At 44.2% G+C, this 19,528-nt stretch overlaps 1 protein-coding gene across 1 annotated transcript in view; it reads right to left on the reverse strand.

The window, feature by feature from the left end:
- Positions 1–19,528, reverse strand: part of LOC115468266 (cytoplasmic FMR1-interacting protein 1) — a 129,621-nt gene that overhangs the window by 103,451 nt on the left and 6,642 nt on the right. The window contains exons 2-6 of the mRNA XM_030199840.1: positions 16,364–16,487; positions 13,145–13,234; positions 11,377–11,454; positions 10,244–10,345; positions 7,158–7,339 (exon numbers count right to left, since the gene is read on the reverse strand). Coding sequence (XP_030055700.1) covers positions 7,158–7,339; positions 10,244–10,345; positions 11,377–11,454; positions 13,145–13,234; positions 16,364–16,480 — 569 coding nt within the window. The 5' untranslated portion in view covers positions 16,481–16,487. The remainder of the gene's footprint in view (positions 1–7,157; positions 7,340–10,243; positions 10,346–11,376; positions 11,455–13,144; positions 13,235–16,363; positions 16,488–19,528) is intronic.

Genomic DNA, 19,528 nt, shown 5'->3' on the forward strand with positions numbered 1-19,528 from the left:
CCTCCAGCCATCCATGTCCAGCGACCCTCCTCTCCCCCTGCAGCTACCCATGTCCAGTGACCCTCCCCTCCCCCCCCCCCCCCGGTGCATCAACCCCCCCCCCCTCGCCACCCGCTGCTGCCAGTGATAACAGTGTCTGGCTGCTGCTGCTTCCCCTGTTGAGCAGCAGCGGCCACTACAAAAAGAAGCGAAAAATGTTTTTAAACCCAGCCCAAATCATTCGCAAATGCCCGAGTCTTACAACGCAGTCTCTGCAGCCGCTTCTCCTCTCGCCTGTCACGTCACTGCGCTCCTCCGGGGTCTTACTCCAGGGGCAGTGACGTGGACAGCTGATTCCCAGGCAGGGGGAGGAGTGTTTCCCTACTGCTCCCCCTGCCTGGGAATCAGCTGTTAGTGACGCCATCCTAGCTATGGAGCCTAGCTCAGCAACTCCAGGAGCCACGGACACAGGCAGTATCGCATTAGAATGTTGGTGGTGAGAATTATTATATAGGATATATTTTTTCTAGTCTCTAAGATTAGGTGCTTCTAAAAAGGTTATTTTGTGCTTTGGAATTTTGTTTTCACTTTGCCAAGGTATAATAGCACGCAAAGACAATTTTGCATGCATCTGGTTATCAATGTTGTACGTGGTAAAGATTCTACTTGGTTTCAATTTCTTTTTTTTCCTTTCAGCTTAATGGCATAAAATGGCATTTTAGAAAGTTGAACTTTATTTTGATATACCGCAAATAAGACACAGTCACTGCCTAATTATCAGGGTCCTATTTATAATGAGAAAAGGAAAAGAAAATAACATGATTGCATACTATATAAAGCCTGGCAAAAGAAGGAAAGTGTTTGAATTTATTAAAGGAGGGTCTAGTTCTAAGACAGATGAGTAGACTGTTCCAGAGAGCCAGTGCAACTACACAAAAATAAGAATGCCTACTGACATCAAAGCAGACCCAACGGTGTGACGGGATAACCAAAGGCTGATGTTGGGAAGAGAGAAGCATCCTTTGCTGTTTACACAGAATAAGCAGGGAGGCAAGGAATGAAGGGCAAACCACATTCTAAGATCTGATAAATGATAACTCTGAATGTAATTCTGTAGGACACACGGAGCTAATGTTCAAACCAAAAGTAAGGGGTGAAATGACTGAATTTCCTCAGACTGTAAATGAGTCTGACGACTGTGCTCTGTGTCTGCTGTAGGCCATAATTTAAAATGTTGCAGTAGTCAAGAAGGGTGATATCTGGGTCAAGAACTAGTATCCAAAGTGAAGAGATTTCAAGCTGAGGTCATACTGAGCATATTATTATTATTAACATTTGTATAGCACTACGAGCCGCACGCAGCGCTGAACACCTGACATAGAGAGACAGTCCCTGCTCAATAGAGCTTACTACTACTATTTAGCATTTCTATAGCGCTACAAGGCATACGCAGCGCTGCACATAGAAGACAGTCCCTTCTCAAAGAGCTTACAATCTAACAGACAAAAAATAAAGTAAGCAAATCAAATCAATTAATGTGTACAGGAAGGAGGAGAGGAGGGTAGGTGGAGGCGAGTGGTTACGAGTCAAAAGCAATGTTAAAGAGGTGGGCCCCCACAGACAGACAAGACAATTAAGGGCGAAGGAAGTATTGTGTGAGAAGGAACAAGGGGAGGTAATTGAGTAGTAGTTAGGAGCCAAAAGCAGTGGTGAAAAGGTGGGTTTTCAGCACAGATTTGAAAACAGGTAGAGATGGAGCTAGACGTACAGGCTCAGGAATCCTAATCCAGGCATAAGGTGCCGCGAGGGAAAAGGAACGAAGTATGGAGTTAGCAGTGGAGGAGGAGGGGGACGACAAGAGAGATTTGTCCAGTGAGCGGAGTTCACGGGGAGGAATGTAGGGAGAGATGAGAGTGGAGAGGTAATGGGGGGCTGCAGAATGGATGCATTTAAAGGTCAGTAAGACAAGTTTGAATTGTATGCGGAAGCGGACAGGAAGCCAGTGAAGTGACTTGAGGAGTGGGCTAGTGTGGGTATAACGATTCTGGCAGAAAATAAGTCGTGCTGCAGAATTTTGGACAGATTGGAGAGGAGAGAGATGGCTGAGTGGAAGACCAGTGAGAAGTAAATTGCAATAGTCCAAACGAGAGGTGACAAGGGTGTGGATAAGGGTTCTGGCAGCGTATTTAGAAAGGAAGGGGAGAATTTTGCTAATGTTGTAGATAAAGAAGCGACAGGTTTTGGCGATCTGTTGAATATGCGCAGAGAAGAAGAGAGAGGAATCAAAGATGACTCCAAGGTTACGAGCCGAGGAGACAGGGAGGATGTGAGAGCCATTAACAGAGGTAGAGAATGAGGGAAGAGGGGAGGTGGGTTTAGGGGGAAAAATTAGAAGTTCAGTTTTAGTCATGTTTAGCTTCAGATGGCATTGAGACATCCAAGCAGCAATGTCAAACAAACAGGATGAAATTTTGTCCTGGATTACGGTTGAGATTTCAGGGGTGGAGATGTAGATCTGAGAGTCATCTGAATAAAGATGATATTGAAAGCCATGAGATGAAATCAGGGTACCAAGGGAAGAGGTATAGATGGAGAAAAGGAGGGGTCCAAGGACAGAACCCTGGGGGCATATCTGCTGAATAGTAGCTTCTACAGACAACAGCAGAGATTCGAGAATGAACAGTACACGATCAAGAATTACTCTCAATATCTTCACGGAATCTTTCAGAGGAAGCGGACTGCCATGTATACAGGGAAGAGAGTATACACTAGAGGAAAAGTAGATGATAGCTTCAGATTTTATGGAGTTAAATTTAAACTCATTTTTATATAGCCAATCAGATATCTTGCCAATAGCAGCAGAAATAGGCATCATAGAGGAAGGAGAGTGTGGGTCAAGGGGAGAAAGGATCCAGATGTTACGAAGAAACTGAAGCCAAATGATTGAATTAGGAAGGATGAGGACAAAAAATATATTAAGACTGAGGATTGAGACTAATAAGAAGCAGAATGTAGAAAGGGTCTGAGACAAATGGACAGGAAAAGTTGGTTCAATGAGGTATGATGAAAAGCCATCATGGGACTGTCCCTGAGACAACCAAGTCTGTAAGTCTTTGGAGGAGTTTTGAATGGATAATGAGATCAAATGTAAAAGTGAAGGTCAGGGGAGATAAGCAGAGCATCTCTACCACTATCTAAGGCTTATCTTATGTAATTAGTGGGTCCAAGAAGCTTTTGTTCAGTGAAGGGATGAGGGCAAAATCCAGTTTGGTGGGGGTGGAGGGCGTCAATTTTATCTAGAAAGTCAAAGCTGGAGGAGTGGCCTACTGGTTAGGGTGGTGGACTTTGGTCCTGGGGAACTGAGTTAAATTCCCACTTCAGGCACAGGCAGCTCCTTGTGACTCTGAGCAAGTCACTTAACCCTCCATTGCCCCAGGTACAAATAAGTACCTGTATACAATATGTAAGCCGCATTGAGCCTGCCATGAGTGGGAAAGTGCGGGGTACAATTGTAACAAAACAAAAAAAAAAGCTGAGCAGTGGTGAAACTCTCAACTGCTTTAGAAATAAAGAGTAGGTCAGAGATAGGGCAGTTGAGGAATATACCTTGGGATCTTTCAGACAAGGACAATGTACAGCTTGTTTCCAGTCAGAAAGAAAGAGGCCAGAGCTCAGACTGGTAGTCAACAGGATGAATGGTAAAAGCTGATTTAAAAAAAAAATACTGTATGTCGCCAGGAAAGGATCCAAGATGGCAGCATGATAGGCTGGCTGCTTAGAGCGCTCCTGTTTTTCATTACTGTTGAATAGTTTCTTTCTTATCTGATTCTGAGAATGCTGAAGAGAAAGGGCAAGCTGAAGGGACTTCCCCCTCCCAAAGCCAGAGTCTCCTCTCTCTCGACAAACCTCCATAACAGCCTTTGTTACTCCTTCCCTGATATCAGGCATTTCTGCTTCCTGAACAGGGAAGATTCCCGGATTGGAGAGCGTATCTTCGCTCAGCCCAGCGTGGCCAGCAACCCCTCCTGTCCCGCAACCTGATGTAGGGTTAGCGTTGATTCTTCACCCTAAAAGAAGCGGATTGGAGGATTCGACGGGGACGCAACCCTCACCAGTGGAAGCGTTGGGGGTAGACTGCTACAGAGAGTGGGGTTAAATGGGCAGTATTCACAATGGAGAAGGGTAGTTAGTGGGGTTCCTCAGGGGTCTGTGCTAGGACCGCTGCTTTTTAATGTATTTATAAATGATTTAGAGATGGGAGTAACTAGTGAGGTAATTAAATTTGCTGATGACACAAAGTTATTCAAAGTCGTTAACTCGCGACAGGATTGTGAAAAATTACAGAAGGACCTTACGAGACTGGGAGACTGGGCGGCTAAATGGCAGATAACGTTTAATGTGAGCAAGTGCAAGGTGATGCATGTGGGAAAAAAGAACCTGAATTATAGCTACGTCATGCAAGGTTCCACGTTAGGCGTTACGGACCAAGAAAGGGATCTGGGTGTCGTCGTCGATAATACATTGAAACCTTCTGCTCAGTGTGCTGCTGCGGCTAGAAAAGCGAATAGAATGTTGGGTATTATTAGGAAAGGTATGGAAAACAGGTGTGAGAATGTTATAATGCCATTGTATCGCTTCATGGTGTGACCGCACCTTGAGTATTGTGTTCAATTCTGGTCGCCGCATCTCAAGAAAGATATAGTAGAATTGGAAAAGGTGCAGCGAAGGGCGACTAAAATGATAGCGGGGATGGGACGACTTCCCTATGAAGAAAGATTAAGAAGGTTAGGGCTATTCAGCTTGGAGAAGAGACGGCTGAGGGGAGACATGATAGAGGTATATAAAATAAAGAGTGGAGTGGAACAGGTGGATATGAAGCGTCTGTTCACGCTTTCCAAAAATACTAGGACTAGGGGGCATGCGATGAAACTACAGTGTAACAAATTTAAAACAGATCGGAGAAAATGTTTCTTCACCCAACGCATAATTAAACTCTGGAATTCATTGCCAGAGAACGTGGTGAAGGCAGTTAGCTTAGCAGAGTTTAAAAGGGGGTTAGACGGTTTCCTAAAGGACAAGTCCATAAACCACTACTAAATGGACTTGGGAAAAATCCACAATTCCAGGAATAACATGTATAGAATTGTTTGTACGTTTGGGAAGCTTGCCAGGTGCCCTTGGCCTGGATTGGCCGCTGTCGTGGACAGGATGCTGGGCTCGATGAACCCTTGGTCTTTTCCCAGTATGGCATTACTTATGTACTATACTGCTTATCCCAGAAATAGTGGACTTTCCCCAAGTCCATTTAATAATGGTAACTTTTTTAAAACTCCACTAAGCTAACCGCCTTTACCACATTCTCTGGCAACGAATTCCAGAGTTTAATTACACATTGAGTGAAGAAAACTTTTCTCCGATTTGTTTTAAATTTACTACATTGTAGCGTCATCGCATGCCCCCTAGTCCTAGTATTTTTGGAAAGCGTGAACAATCGCTTCACATCTACCCATTCAACTTCACTCATTATTTTATAGACCTCTATCATATCTCCCCTCAGCCGCCTTTTCTCCAAGCTGAAGAGCCCTAGTCGCTTTAGCCTTTCCTCATAGGGAAGTCATCCCAACCCCTTTATCATTTTTGTCGCCCTTCTCTGCACAGGATATGTTTGTGTGTAAAGCTTGTCTACTCGCAAAGAAATGCATATTACTGAATTGGATTCAGTCAACCTCACCCGCCTCCACTTTATGTCTTAAGCAAAATCTTGAATTTCTTCAATGAATGTTCCCGACGGAATACAAGAGGAAACAAGTTCAATAAATGAGGCCCCAAATCAGAAAAAGCTGAAGCTTGAGCTCTCCAATCTAAGTTGTGGTAGAGCAGGTAAGAGCAATGCAACTCACGAATTGGCATATAACGACGCAAAAGAACAGAAATATAAACGGGTGCTTCATCCTAGCAGTTTTGCTTCCAGTTCACTATGCAGTATATGCCTGATGTGCTTATATAATGTTGATTCTTGAAAGCACCATAGAGCTCCCAAAGAAATACAGTTGGTTTACACTCAAGACTCCCGATGAAGGCCGTATGGCCAAAACATGATTCATGTGGAGTCTTCACTTGTCAAGAGATTCTTGACACTTTGATCAACGGTATAGTGTGAATTCATTGTCTTTGCTGTGTTTGGTTGTCTTCATCTGTGCGGAGGAGAGTTCTTCTCTGTTTTGGTATTGGTCAACATAGGATAACTACTACTGAATCCGCGTTGTGACTGAAGCCAAATACCCTTCTATGCGCTTTACAGACATGAATGTAAAAAAAAAAAAAAAATCAGTAGAAACCTGAAAAAAGCCAGACAGTTGTCAATCCTAACTTCCTTAGATCATCTGTAAAATTTTGGACCCCAGGTATATTCCTGGTTGCCCCCTGCTCTGTCAACAGATAAAATTCACAGTGCAAAGAAAATTAAATATATATCTGGCACATCTTAGAAAATGATTTGAAATCCTGGTGTGTGTGTGTGTGTTTTTGTTAGTACATCTGGGGCTAGGTTTTGGGGGTGGAAAGTTACAGGGTGATGGGAGACTTGGGGGTAGTTTAACATGAAAACAATTTGCAAGGTGGTGAGGCAGTTGTCGGGGGGGGGGGGGGGGGGCATGGGGCTTATTTTTCTCAAACCCTTGGTCTAATTTGGCTCATTTTTGAACTTAATGTGTCTTTTTACCAGTTTTTCCCCATGTCATCCCCATTTTGTTACATTTCCACAGTGGCGTACCAAGGGGGGGGCCGTCCGCCCCGGGTGCACACCGCGCGCCTGTCTGCTCGTTCCGTGCTCCCTCTGGCCGGGAACAGGTTACTTCCTGTTTCGGGGCAGAGGGAGCATGGAATAAGCGAAGCTGAAAGGCGCGCGGCCCCCCCCCCAGCACGTAAAAATGCACCCGGGGGGGGGGGGGGGTCGCATCGGCGATCCGCCCCGGGTGTCAGCCACCCTAGGAACGCCACTGCATTTCCAGAGAAGAGACTGACATTCTCAAGCACATTTGTATAATTCTTTCCAACTTCCATTGCATTAGAAGGAATAACAAGCTTGCTGCAAAGTTGGAAAGCTCCTGCCTCCATCTGAGCGGTATTGCACTAAAACACAATGCCAGATGATTTCGTTTTGTATAGAAGTAACTCACCGCTTGTATGCGGAGTGGTCGTTTTTCACACTGCACTTCATATTCTTCAGCTCATCTAATACTGCGAACATGTTGATAAACTTTCCCAGAGTAAGCAGGTAGGCTTCAGAAACAAAGTCCTTCCTTCTCTCTGCATGGCATAAACGTCTCACTTCAGCGCAGAACCGTTCAGTGGCAGTTCTCTGGGACGGACAACAGATCATCATTAAGCTATGACAGATCTAAAAATAAACTGGAACAAAATTTAATAGTGGAAATGATTTGGGGAAAAGCAGGAGCTGCAAGGATGGAGGAGGCATGGAAACCTTCACACAGCCAACAGGAACATCTTCTCTCAACCATGGAAGTCCTAATCAGAGGCAGCTGCTATAAGACAAAGACCTGTTCCACCCCTCCATGGCCATTCCCACAGTTAGGCCACAAATCTAGAGTCTGCAGTTTACTTATCTTTACTGTAGGTTTCAATATTTCTAACACTGAACATATAAAGGGCAACTCTATAACTGGGCACCCGCTTTAAGTCAATGAACAGAATACTTTCACAGGTAAGGGTACACTAATGCACGTATCGGGGGCGTAGCCAGACTTTGGCATGATGGGGGGTCCAGAGCCCGAGGTGAGGGGGCACATTTTAGTCATTTTTTTAGGGGTTTTAACCCGCTGTGGTAAAAAGGGCCCTGGTGTTCAGCAAAAACGGCCCCCCACCACTACCATAGGGCCATTTTTACCGCAGCTTGGTAAAAGGACCCCTAAAAATGTTGCACTATCTTTGTGATATGTTATTGGTATTTTAAGAGATTTATTTCTTACAGAATTAAATTATATACTCCACCATGGTGTTGCATGCTTCTTTTTATAAAGGCATTTTTGAGTCAAAATTTCTTAACTTTATACACGAGAATATACGATTAGCTTTACACAGCCAACAGGAACAGTAAACTGTATCTTCTACTAACTGTGAAAGGGGCTCAGCTCAAGGCCATTAAAATTAAGATAAGAAACTGGCTACAAGTCGACTTGAATGGCATTTGGGCACCAAGATTCCAAATCAGCATCTATGAACCAATGAACGAGGCTTAAAGGGAATTACGCTGGGCACGAAACAAAACCAGTTCAAAGCCACTTTTTCATTCCAAAACTGTGTCCCCCCACTCATACACTCGCCACATACTCCAACAAATCAACATCTATGCAGCTATAAATGAGGCTTAAAGGGAATTACGCTGGGTATGCCACAAAACAAGATCAAATCCACTTTTTATTTCCAAAACTATTCATGTCCATTTATACACTCAACACATACTCCCAACAAACTACTCTGCTCTCAACAATGTTATTCCCCCCCCCCCTCGACCCCAGCCCTTCTACAGGTATTGTCCGTTTTAATGCTGCACATTCTGTCATACCCCCTCCCCCACAAAGCTCTTTTTGGGCTCTCCTTGGGTATGGACTCTTTAAATAAAATATCAGGACTCACAAAACAGATCTCACACCTCTCCCCAATACACCACAGCAACATTCAGAGTCACGCTTGCACCTCCAAGCCACAGGGAATACCTGCATGGTCCCTTGCAACCTAGCAGAGAACAGAAAGTGGGAGAGCGACCAAGGATATCAGAAACTGGAGGATGTTCTTAAAATGAAAGTTTATTAAGAGTTTCGAAGACTCGACACAACGTCGTGTTTCGGACGTCAGGCCTGCATCAGGAGTCTGCTGTGCAGGGTGGTTCAGAAAAATGACGATGGGAGATTCTTTGAAGATGTCACAACAGTCTCTTACACAAAAGATGACTGGATAATGATGTAATTGATTCTTCAACAGTGGTATAATAGTCTTGAAAAAGACTGTTTGGAAGATAATCGCGTGGTCTTGTCGAACCGCTGCACGCGCTGCTAGATAATTGAAAGATCTTTCAATTATACCACTGTTGAAGAATCAATTACATCATTATCCAGTCATCTTTTGTGTAAGAGACTGTTGTGACATCTTCAAAGAATCTCCCATCGTCATTTTTCTGAACCACCCTGCACAGCAGACTCCTGATGCAGGCCTGACGGCCGAAACACGACGTTGTGTCGAGTCTTCGAAACTCTTAATAAACTTTCATTTTAAGAACATCCTCCAGTCTCTGATATCCTTGGTCGCTCTCCCACTTTCTGTTCTCTGTTGTCTTTACCGTGGGGCGTTTGAGTTCTCCGCTTGCCAGCGGATTTTCTCTTACCCTTGCAATCTAGCACCATTACAGCATCGGGGCCCCTCTTTGCCACCCCAGCACTGCTCCCTCTGTTTCCAGCAAGTTGCAGCTTGTCATGTCTGCATTTGCCCTGCATCTGCTGCTAATCGCTGCCTCCACCCCACCCCCAATCACAGCTGTCAGATTTCTTCCCATGGGCACTGGCTCCATTTTAGCTGCCATTCATATCTTATAGACAGATATAATAAAAAAAAATTATCTGCTGCGTTTCTGATCCCTAACAAAGACCAGACCTGCTATGGACTAAAACATCCCCTGCGCTTTTACATCCATATCCCTACTTCCAGCTCTGCAAGACCCCAGGTATTTATTTTATTGTCCACCTGTCTGCATTAATAACTTACCTGGATATGTCTCTAGAATGCACGGCTGCTTTGGGAACATTCATACCTTCAAAATCCCTCTCATTTTATAACTTTAGCACCTAAACGGAAGCACCACTTGCTTGCTAAAATTACATAATACTAACACTTCTAGGGGTAAGTGTCCCCGTGATGCCCAATCTCCCGAGAAGACTTACACGTGTGAGCAGTATGGGCAGGGCTCCCAGTTAACACACTCAACTTACAGAATACAAAAGCTCCACATTTAGGAGCGTGCATTTTCACCTTCTATTGACATGGCGTAAGGGGTGCCAACCGCAGGCACATAACTGTCAACCTGCGCTCTAGTATTCTCTAATGAAATCCTGGCCCGCAGATGTGGTTTTAGAAGTCACGCTCAGAAAGCTGCATCTGGGCATCTAAATTTGGTGCACAGTTACAGAATTGCCCCAACGGTTATACCAGGAAGCATTTAATAGGTCTTAAATGACAATTTTATAAGCAGTACCTGGAAGTACATGAAATTCATCAGCTTTGTAACCTCTGGTTCCAGGACCTCCACTGTCTTCTCATAAATTTCCACCCGGTTCGGCTGTTCATTACATTTGACCTAGTGGGATTTAAAAAAAAATTAAATCACACATACAAACAAGTTTTCAATATAAAACACTAGCAGCAAGTCAAACACAATGAGAGTCTGCTGCCCAGGGTGCACTACCCTTGTTCATCTGTGGGAAGGCAGGAGGGAGTGAGACATCCTCCTTGAACACACAGGATTCAATGACCCCATCAAAAAGGGTGACATCATCCACTGTCCTTCTTGCCAGGCTATTATCACTCTCTTCATATCTCAGGAGTGCCCTGCAGACCCTCCTGACTGTGTCTGGGTGTTCCTGCTCCAATTATAAGATCAGCCTGAGAAACCTACATAGACTCTATAAAAATTTAGGGACTCTAAAACCATCTCCTTATCTTCTCCACAGCACCCCTCACCTCGGGCTCTGGACCCACCTCCCGCCGAAGTCTGGCTATGCCCCTGGTCTAGTGGTGAGCTGGGGCAGGAGCGATCCTCCATGCAGTTTCTGCAGTAAAAATGACCGCCACGAGACTGCCACGGGAACTCTCAGCAGCCATATTCACTTCGGAGACTGAACGGGCATGAGCGTAAGAGGATCGCTCCTGCCCCAGCTCACCACCAGGGCTGTAAGGTAGAACCAAGGAGGGGGCCTATGGTGAGTCTGGTTGGGGGGGGGGGTTCTATTTACAAGGAGGGAGTGAGCATTTCCAGTTGGGGGGGGGGGCTGGGGGTGGAGCTGGCCACGGCAGGACACCACAGCAGGAATGCCGGATGCCTCGGGGGAGGGAAGGAAGGAGCCAGATTACTGGTACTTGAATATAAATCGTTGGTTTATATTAACATTCCCCTCCCCCCCCCCTTTTATTTCAGGGAGAAAATGTTCTCTGTTTATATGCGGATGGGTTTATATTAGAATATGTACGGTAGCTTTGTGGTCCTTAAACCTGACTGCCAAACAGCATCTCTTCACAACCCCCCCCCCCCCCCCCCCCCCCCCCAAGCACCTAACCTTACAGAATATTAACAGACCAATATTCTGTGACAAAGCCATTTACAGATTTTACCTGAGGAATCGCCCTTGAACAGCTTCTCCACGTGTACAGCATAACAGCATATTCTTGGCCTTCTTCCAGCATCTCATTCTACAATTAAATAATTAAGCTGTTTAGTTTTACTTTAATTATGAAAAGCAAAGTTGGTTTATTTTTTTTGTTTTGTTTTTTTGCAAACAGGTCTCAGCCCCACATATTCCTGTACTGCACAGTATTAACTGGACCCACTGGGAGAGAAAGCAGTCTATAAGTGTTAGATTATGTCACGTTACAAAAGAGGGTCAAAGTTAGAAGTGAAGAAATAGCATAGCGATTTCAGCACCAAGGAGAGCGCCAGGGAGGCCAGGTGGAAAGCATGCTTCTTCTAATTCTCGTGACCTTGGGCAAATCACTTCACCCTCCACTGCCTTCACATACCAAATCAGATCATATGCCTTCAAGCAAGCAGGGCCCTTGCCTACTGTACCTGAATTCGAACTTATCTTTAGATGTTTTGATAGAAATTAAACCCAAAACTCATCCATATATCCAGTATTTGTAGAATTCACCCCTTATACTCCCCTCTTCCCCATTAACAACCCCAGCAACCTACTGTACTGTGAAACAAATATCAGAAAATATTTTACTCCAGTCATCCTGTTCATCTATTGGTCTGGTTTTCTCTAGTTTATGTATACGTGCAATGTTAAAATTAGAATATATGGAAAAATGCAGATCCATTTTATCATAATTAAATCCTCAAATTTCTCTTTCCCAACCTTGATATTGGTAAAATACAAGGACCATACATGTAAAGACACACTTCTGCAGTCAATATTTTAAAAAGAATACAAAGAAATTTAAACAAAATTGTTGTCTCTACCAGAAAAAACCGCATCCGCTGACGCGCACACCGTCCCCGAAGAGTCCTGGGCAGAAAAGGCGCCAAAAACCTTCTCCCCCCGAAACCGCCAATGCAGCACTGCAGCAGGCCGACGACTCCGAAGCCAAGCACCCCCCAGACTCCGTGCGGCTCCCGAAGTCGGCTGGACATTTTCTCTCCATGGCCTCGCAAGGACACGCAACAAAAACCCCCAACGCTGCTCTCCGGCTCCCACACTGAGAGCAGCGCTTCACTATTTCAGAGGGAGCCGCCAGCGCACCCCACGGATCCCTTCCCCACACGCTCACCACCGCCACTGGCGGAAACGAAATCCTGCTGCTGAGAGCGCTGTGGAGGATTTTTTTTATTTTTTTTAACGAAGATCTGATCCTCGTGTGGCTGTAGAAGGGGTCCCAAAAGGGCTATGGGGGGAGGTAGGTACCTGGCACCACCAGGTGTACCCTGCTCACCAAGAAGAGAGCTCTCAACCCCCTAAAGAAGGCTCAACTTGTCCCGAGGGAACGGGTGAGGAGCCCAGACACCAGAGTTATGACCCTCCACCTGCTAGATAGAGAGAATACTGAGGTTTGGGTGGCTGTGTATGACCACATATAGTGAGCCTCAGAAGTTCTCTCTCTCTCCACCTGCTGGCAGAGGGTCATAACCCACCAGTCTCTGGATTGATTTGTGGGAAGCTATGGAAAATAGGACTTTCGTAAATAGACACAAGTCGTAGTAGTGGTATATTGACATGGCAACCACAATAATTAATTCCTAACTATATTATAAACAATTGCTTTTCCTCTGAGCTTGACTACCTTAAATCTTAAAATTCTTCACAAAATCAAATACGTAAAGATCAATTGAAGTAAACACACTAAAAATGGATTTAAAATTTTTTGTTAAAAGTTTTCTTACCATGCTAGAATGAACAGTGGCTTGTTCAATGTATCTGGCAATGCCTGTGACAAATGCATTTCTGTCTTCAAAGTTCGTATTAAAGTTTGGCTACAAGGAAGAAAAACAACCAGCCACTCAGTAACAGACAATGAATATGGCATGCAGTATTTACTTCAACCTGGTGTTAAGAAATCTAGTTTCATATTCTACCTTTGTACACACTGTAGTGAGAAACTAGGGCTCATTTTCAAAGTACTGAGATTTACAAAGTTGCACAGGTTACTATGTAACTAAGTGCTTTGAAAATACACCTCATAATGTATAGAGATTTTACTTGACTTACATTGAAGTTCTTGGGTCATAGTAACATGGAGGCGTATTCTAAATGCTTTGAAAATCAGCCCTATAGTAACATCTCTCTATATAAAAAACAACACCAACGTTCTATGAAGCCTCCAGCCGGAAGTGTGAAGGGGGCGAGATATCCGGTTTCCCTATGAGTGTCTGCCCCGCCCTCTCTGTAACACAGTCAGTGAAGGAAAACAGCAGAGCACGAAATCAAATCGTTGGCTCTGTAACAGTGAAGGACTCAGAGGGGGGAGGGGAGAGAGGCCAGAGGGCAGGGACACACACACTGCCACATGCACACAGAAGAAAACATTGCTAGCCCCCGTTTCATTTGCATCAGAAACGGGGCTTTTTTTACTAGTAGTAAATGATGGCAGATAAAGACCTGAACAGTCCATCCAGTCTGTCCAACAGTCGCATTCATGATTAAATCAACAATGAACGAGATATTACATACTTGATCATGGTCTCTCTTTGGCGTTTCTGGGAAGTCCGCCCAGCCCTGTCCTTACGTTCCAACTACTGAAGTTGCCGTCAAAGCCCAATCCAGCCTATTCAAATCTGTCTTGTCATTTGCAGGACCCAGACCATATAAGTCTGCCCAGGACTGTCCTCAGTTCCAGCTACTGAAGTTGCTGTTGAAATTCTTTCCAGCCCATCCTAAACTGGACTGCCATATACTGAACAGAGACCTACAAAGAGGGGCATAATCGAAAGGGTCACCCAAGTTTTGCTGAGGACGTCCTCGCAAAACGTCCCTGTGTAGGGGTGGGGAAACCAGGATTATCGAAACAAGATGGACGTCCATCTTTAGTTTCGATAATACGGTTGGAGACGCCCAAATCTTGACATTTAGGTCGTCCTTAGAGATGGTCATCCCTAGACTTGGTTGTTTCTGATTTTCGGCGATAATGGAAACCAAGGACGCCCATCTCAGAAACGACTAAATGCAAGCCCTTTGGTCGTGGGAAGACCCAGCATTTGTCCCCCTGACATGCCAGGACACCAACCGGGCACCCTAGGGGGCACTGCAGTGGACTTCAGAAATTGATCCCTTACCATAGCCCTTACGGGTGAAGGGGGGCACCTAGATGTGGGTATAGTGAGTTTCTGGTGGGTTTTGGAGGGCTCACATTTACCACAAGTGTAACAGGTGGGGAGGATGGGCCTGGATCTGCCTGCCTGAAGTGCACTACACCTACTAAAACTGCTCCAGGGACCTGCATACTGCTCTGATGGACCTAAGTATGGCATCTGAGGCTGGCACAAAATATTTTGAAAGATGTTTATTGAGGGTGGGAGAGGGTTAGTGACCACTGGGGGAGTAAGGGGAGGTGATCCCCGATTCTCTCCAGTGGTCAACTGGTCAGTTCGGGCACCTTTTGGTGGCTTGGTCGTAAGAAAAACAGGACCAGGTAAAGTCGTCCATGTGCTCATCAGAGACGCCCTTTTTTTCCCCCCATTATGGGTCGAGGATGCCCATGTGTTAGGCAAGCCCAAGTCCCGCCTTCAATATGTCTCTGACACGCCGCCAGGAACTTTGGTCGTCCCCACGACGGAAAGCAATTGGGGACGCCCAAAATCGGCTTTCGATTATACCGATTTGGGCGACCCTGTGAGGACGCCCATCTTCCGATTTCTGTCAAAAGATGGGCGTCCTTCTCTTTTAAAAATGAGCCTGAAAGTCTGCCCGGCCCTGGCCACAGTTCTTCACAGCCTGAGTCGCTATCCAAGCGTCACTCACACATCCGCATATGTGCAACCACTTTTTATACCATCCATTTTCTAAATCGAGATCCTCTGTGTTCATCCTATGCCTTTTTGAATCCCGTCACTGTTTGTCTCTACCGCCTCCCTCTTCCTCATTCACAGCTTTGTGCTTTAAATATTAGACTACGTAATAATACTAGACCAGGAATGATTTAGTATAAATACTTGAGTGATAATCACATAACAGTTTAGTTTATTAGTTCCAATTTATAAACACACTTATGCAGTTCAACAATGAGTGGCCTAGTGGTTAGGGTGGTGGACTTTGGTCCTGGGGAACTGAGGAACTGAGTTCAATTCCCACTTCAGGCACAGGCAGCTCCTTGTGACTCTGGGCAAGTCACTTAACCCTCCATTGCCCCATGTAAGCCGCATTGAGCCTGCCATGAGTGGGAAAGCGCGGGGTACAAATGTAACAACAACAAAAAAATCGCAACAAAGTTATTTATAAATGAGAAGATCATCCCCTACATAAAGGAATCCTGTTCAGAAGAAATGGATCCTCAGAAGCTTAGCCGAGATTGGGTGGCAGAGCCGGTGGGGGGAGGCGGGGAAAGACTTATATGGTCTGTGCCCTGAAGAAGACAGGTACAAATCAAGGTAATGTATACACAAAAAGTAGCACATATGAGTTTATCTTGTTGGGCAGACTGGATGGACCGTGCAGGTCTTTTTCTGCCGTCATCTACTATGTTACTATGTATTTGCACTGGAAATACTACAGGTAATTATTTTTTTTTTTAAAGTTTGAAATTATGATACTCGGATTCAAACAGAACAGTCAGTCCCTGGTGTGCATTTTAAGATTTTGCCCCATTACCTTCCCCATCACATCTTTCTTCTTGCCTAGTTAAGTAGATATAGTGAAACATACATAGGAATTAACATCTTGTGGGCTCCATTTTTCCTACCTACTATAAATAGTGCAGACTACAACGTTTTTTTTTTATCCCCATGACATCTCTTTTTGGATTCATATGCCATTGTATCTCTGTTCACAACCCCAAGGCACAATCCTCCCGCTGGAGTTGTTCAACAGGGTCTGGACGCCCAGAACGCAGCCCCAGCTGGAAACCTCTGGGCAGAAAAGTGGTATGGTAGAGAAACCAGGTAACGTACTTGGTAAAGTAAGGATGATGGAGGAGGTTCGATGCATGGCTGCTGGTCTGGCAAAGGCAATTCCTCCAGAAGGTCCACATTGGATAAGGCATCCTCCAAGGTCACTTGAGTAGTCATTGTGGCACTGAGAATAAAGAATCAGATACAGGCAAATGGTTTAATATTTATACCATCTAAATCCAGTTACTCACACATTATAAACAGATCCTACACATGCTTTTCCTCAAATGCAAATAAATTATTCAGTGCAGACAATCTGTATAAGGGTGAGCTATCAGGGAGACAGGACAGAAGCTAGAGACCACTTTCCAAGACCAGAGCAACCCAGAAACATAAAAACATTGAAATTAAGAAAAAATATTTTGGTACCAATGTGACAGGATTTCTTATCAAACTACAAACCATAAAATTATATTGCTTTGTCACATTCTGATTGCCCATCCACCTCTCCTTGTTCCCCCTACCTTTCCCTTTGAGATTGTCACTGGGAATGCTTTTATATATTCTGAAAAATGGCCTCCTTTGGTCATATTGTCCTGACCTGAGGAAGGCAAATCTCTAGCCTTCAAAAGCTAGTCACAAAACATATTAAGTTAGTCCAATAAAAAGGTATATATTTTATTCTATTTACTTACTTATTTTGGGCGTTTGGTATACATCACTAAAGTATCAAGGCAGTTTACAAGGACCGGGTCAAAGTAGAATTACCAAACACACAAACCCAATGTTGAAAAGTAAATAAACACCAATCACATAATCACATGAAAACCAGACAGGACATAAAAGGGGTAGCGGAAGTTGAATAAAACACCAAGAAACAAAAAACCTAAATAGAACACAAATTGAGGGGGGTGGAAATACGAAAAAAGCAAAAACTGAAGGAAAAATATTTAATACCAAGGGCCCAATATTCAAATGCTTTAAACAGCCAGGAGAAACTCCAGGCCGTTTAAATCGCCTGCCCAGGGCTAACTGGACACTGTCAGCAGCAATTAACCAGACAATGCTGTTAAAAATGCCTGGTTAGTGTTGAAGCTGAAACTGGCTATTCTGGGAGCGAAGTCAGCAACTAACCGGTTAAGATAACCGCATAAAATGCAGTCCTATCTTTATGCAGTTCTTCATAGTCGGTTAAGTGACAAATATTGCAGCTGGCTCCCTATACCTGGAAATTTTATTTAACACATTTATATCCCACATTTTCCCACTAAGTTGCAGGCTCAATGTGGCTTACACCATACCGGAGAGGCAGGCTCCGGTTCAATAACATACAAATACACAATATATTAATCAACATGGAAGAAACATAATACATGCGTCCAGTTTTTCAAACATGAGTTCGCAGCTGTGAAATGCTTTACCATTTGACCTGAAAATAATTCACAACCTAATTAACTTCCGTAAAGCACTGAAGACACATCTCTTTAACAAGACATACCATAATGACTCATAACAGGAACTGTAATGCACCACCACTTAATATTTTGAACATTTTCTCCTTATACTGGATTGTTTACTATTACTAAGCCATCCATGTCCTTTATAAAATACCAACTGAATGTTTTCTCTTTTTACCTGATTGTTTATTATATCATCCATGTTTTCTTAACAATACCAATTGTATCTGTATTCTGGAATGGCGAAAGCCATGACAGAAAATTGTAAGCCACATTGAGCCTGCAAATAGGTGGGAAAATGTGGGATACAAATGCAATAAATAAACAAATAGGCACAGATCAACAAAGTAATAAAGAGGGGGTGGTGATAGAAGTCTAGTACGGTCCATAGTTTTTCTGTGTCGCAGGTTTTTATTACTTTCCTGAAGTTGAGATGGTTATGAATAGATCTCAAGGTTTTGGGCAGAGTGTTCCACGGTTGTGTACTTATGTAAGAGAAGCTGGATGCATAAGTTGATTTGTATCTAAGACCATTACAGTCTGGATAATGCTGGCTGATTCAATGCTGAACCCCAGACGTGGCCCTGCACTGGATTTCTGGGTTTAACGCTGTTGGCAGTCAGCAAAACGCCAATTACTGACAGCTGAAAATCGGGCCTCAAGACGTCCAAGCAGCTTTGAAGCTGAGAGTGGAGGATCCCAGATGAAGCTCCACTGAGAGCTGGTTACACAGACATGATACCAAACACCTAAAGGGAGTAGAACAAGCAGAAACCGATGGAACAACAGACTAGTGTTAGACAAACGAAGAGAGTGTCCAGGAGAAAAGAAAGAAGCAGGCAAACGGGAATAAAAAGGCCTTGTAAGGAACAGAATCTTGTACTGAATGTGGCTACACATAGGAAGCCAGTACTGGGGTTTCAGCAAAAAATGTGACATAGTCGGATCGTTCTGCATCCATATTTGTTTGTTTAGTTTTATGTTATGTATGTGAAGAACTGCGATAGGGCGGAATAGAAGTTTTTTTAAATAAATAAGTTTCATGGCAATCTTTTACATCAGTTGCAATCTATGAATAGGGTAGGAAGGAACACTGGCCAGGATTGTATAATAATCCAGTTGACTCCGAAACAGAGTGCTTAAGAGGGTCTTCAAAGCTGAACCATGAGGATTTTAAGGATCTAAATTTTCCTGAGGGAGCAAAAAGTAGTCTAAATAACGCAGGAAATGAAGACAAAAGGGCAACCAACTTATCAAAGAGGACCACCAATGACTAAATGGGAGTCTTCAACAAGAACTGGAGTTGAAATCAAGGCAGTCTGGGCCTCAGACATATAGGGATGAAGACATTTTATGCTGAGCAAACCATGCAGAGATCTGAATAAGGGAGCTAGACAGATGAGCCTGAAAGCTAAAATCCCAGGAATCATGCATTAATATTCCCTTCTCCACTACTGCCAACTCCAGACTTCGCGTCTTCTGTCTCGCTGCACCCTACACGCCTGGAATAAACTTCCTGAGCCCCTACGTCTTGCCCCATCCTTGGCCACCTTTAAATCTAGACTGAAAGCCCACCTCTTTAACATTGCTTTTGACTCGTAACCACTTGTAACCACTCGCCTCCACCTACCCTCCTCTCCTCCTTCCTGTACACATTAATTGATTTGATTTGCTTACTTTATTTTTTGTCTATTAGATTGTAAGCTCTTTGAGCAGGGACTGTCTTTCTTCTATGTTTGTGCAGCGCTGCGTACGCCTTGTAGCGCTA

Source organism: Microcaecilia unicolor, chromosome 4, assembly GCF_901765095.1.
Source record: "Microcaecilia unicolor chromosome 4, aMicUni1.1, whole genome shotgun sequence".
Taxonomy (NCBI): Eukaryota; Metazoa; Chordata; class Amphibia; order Gymnophiona; family Siphonopidae; genus Microcaecilia; species Microcaecilia unicolor.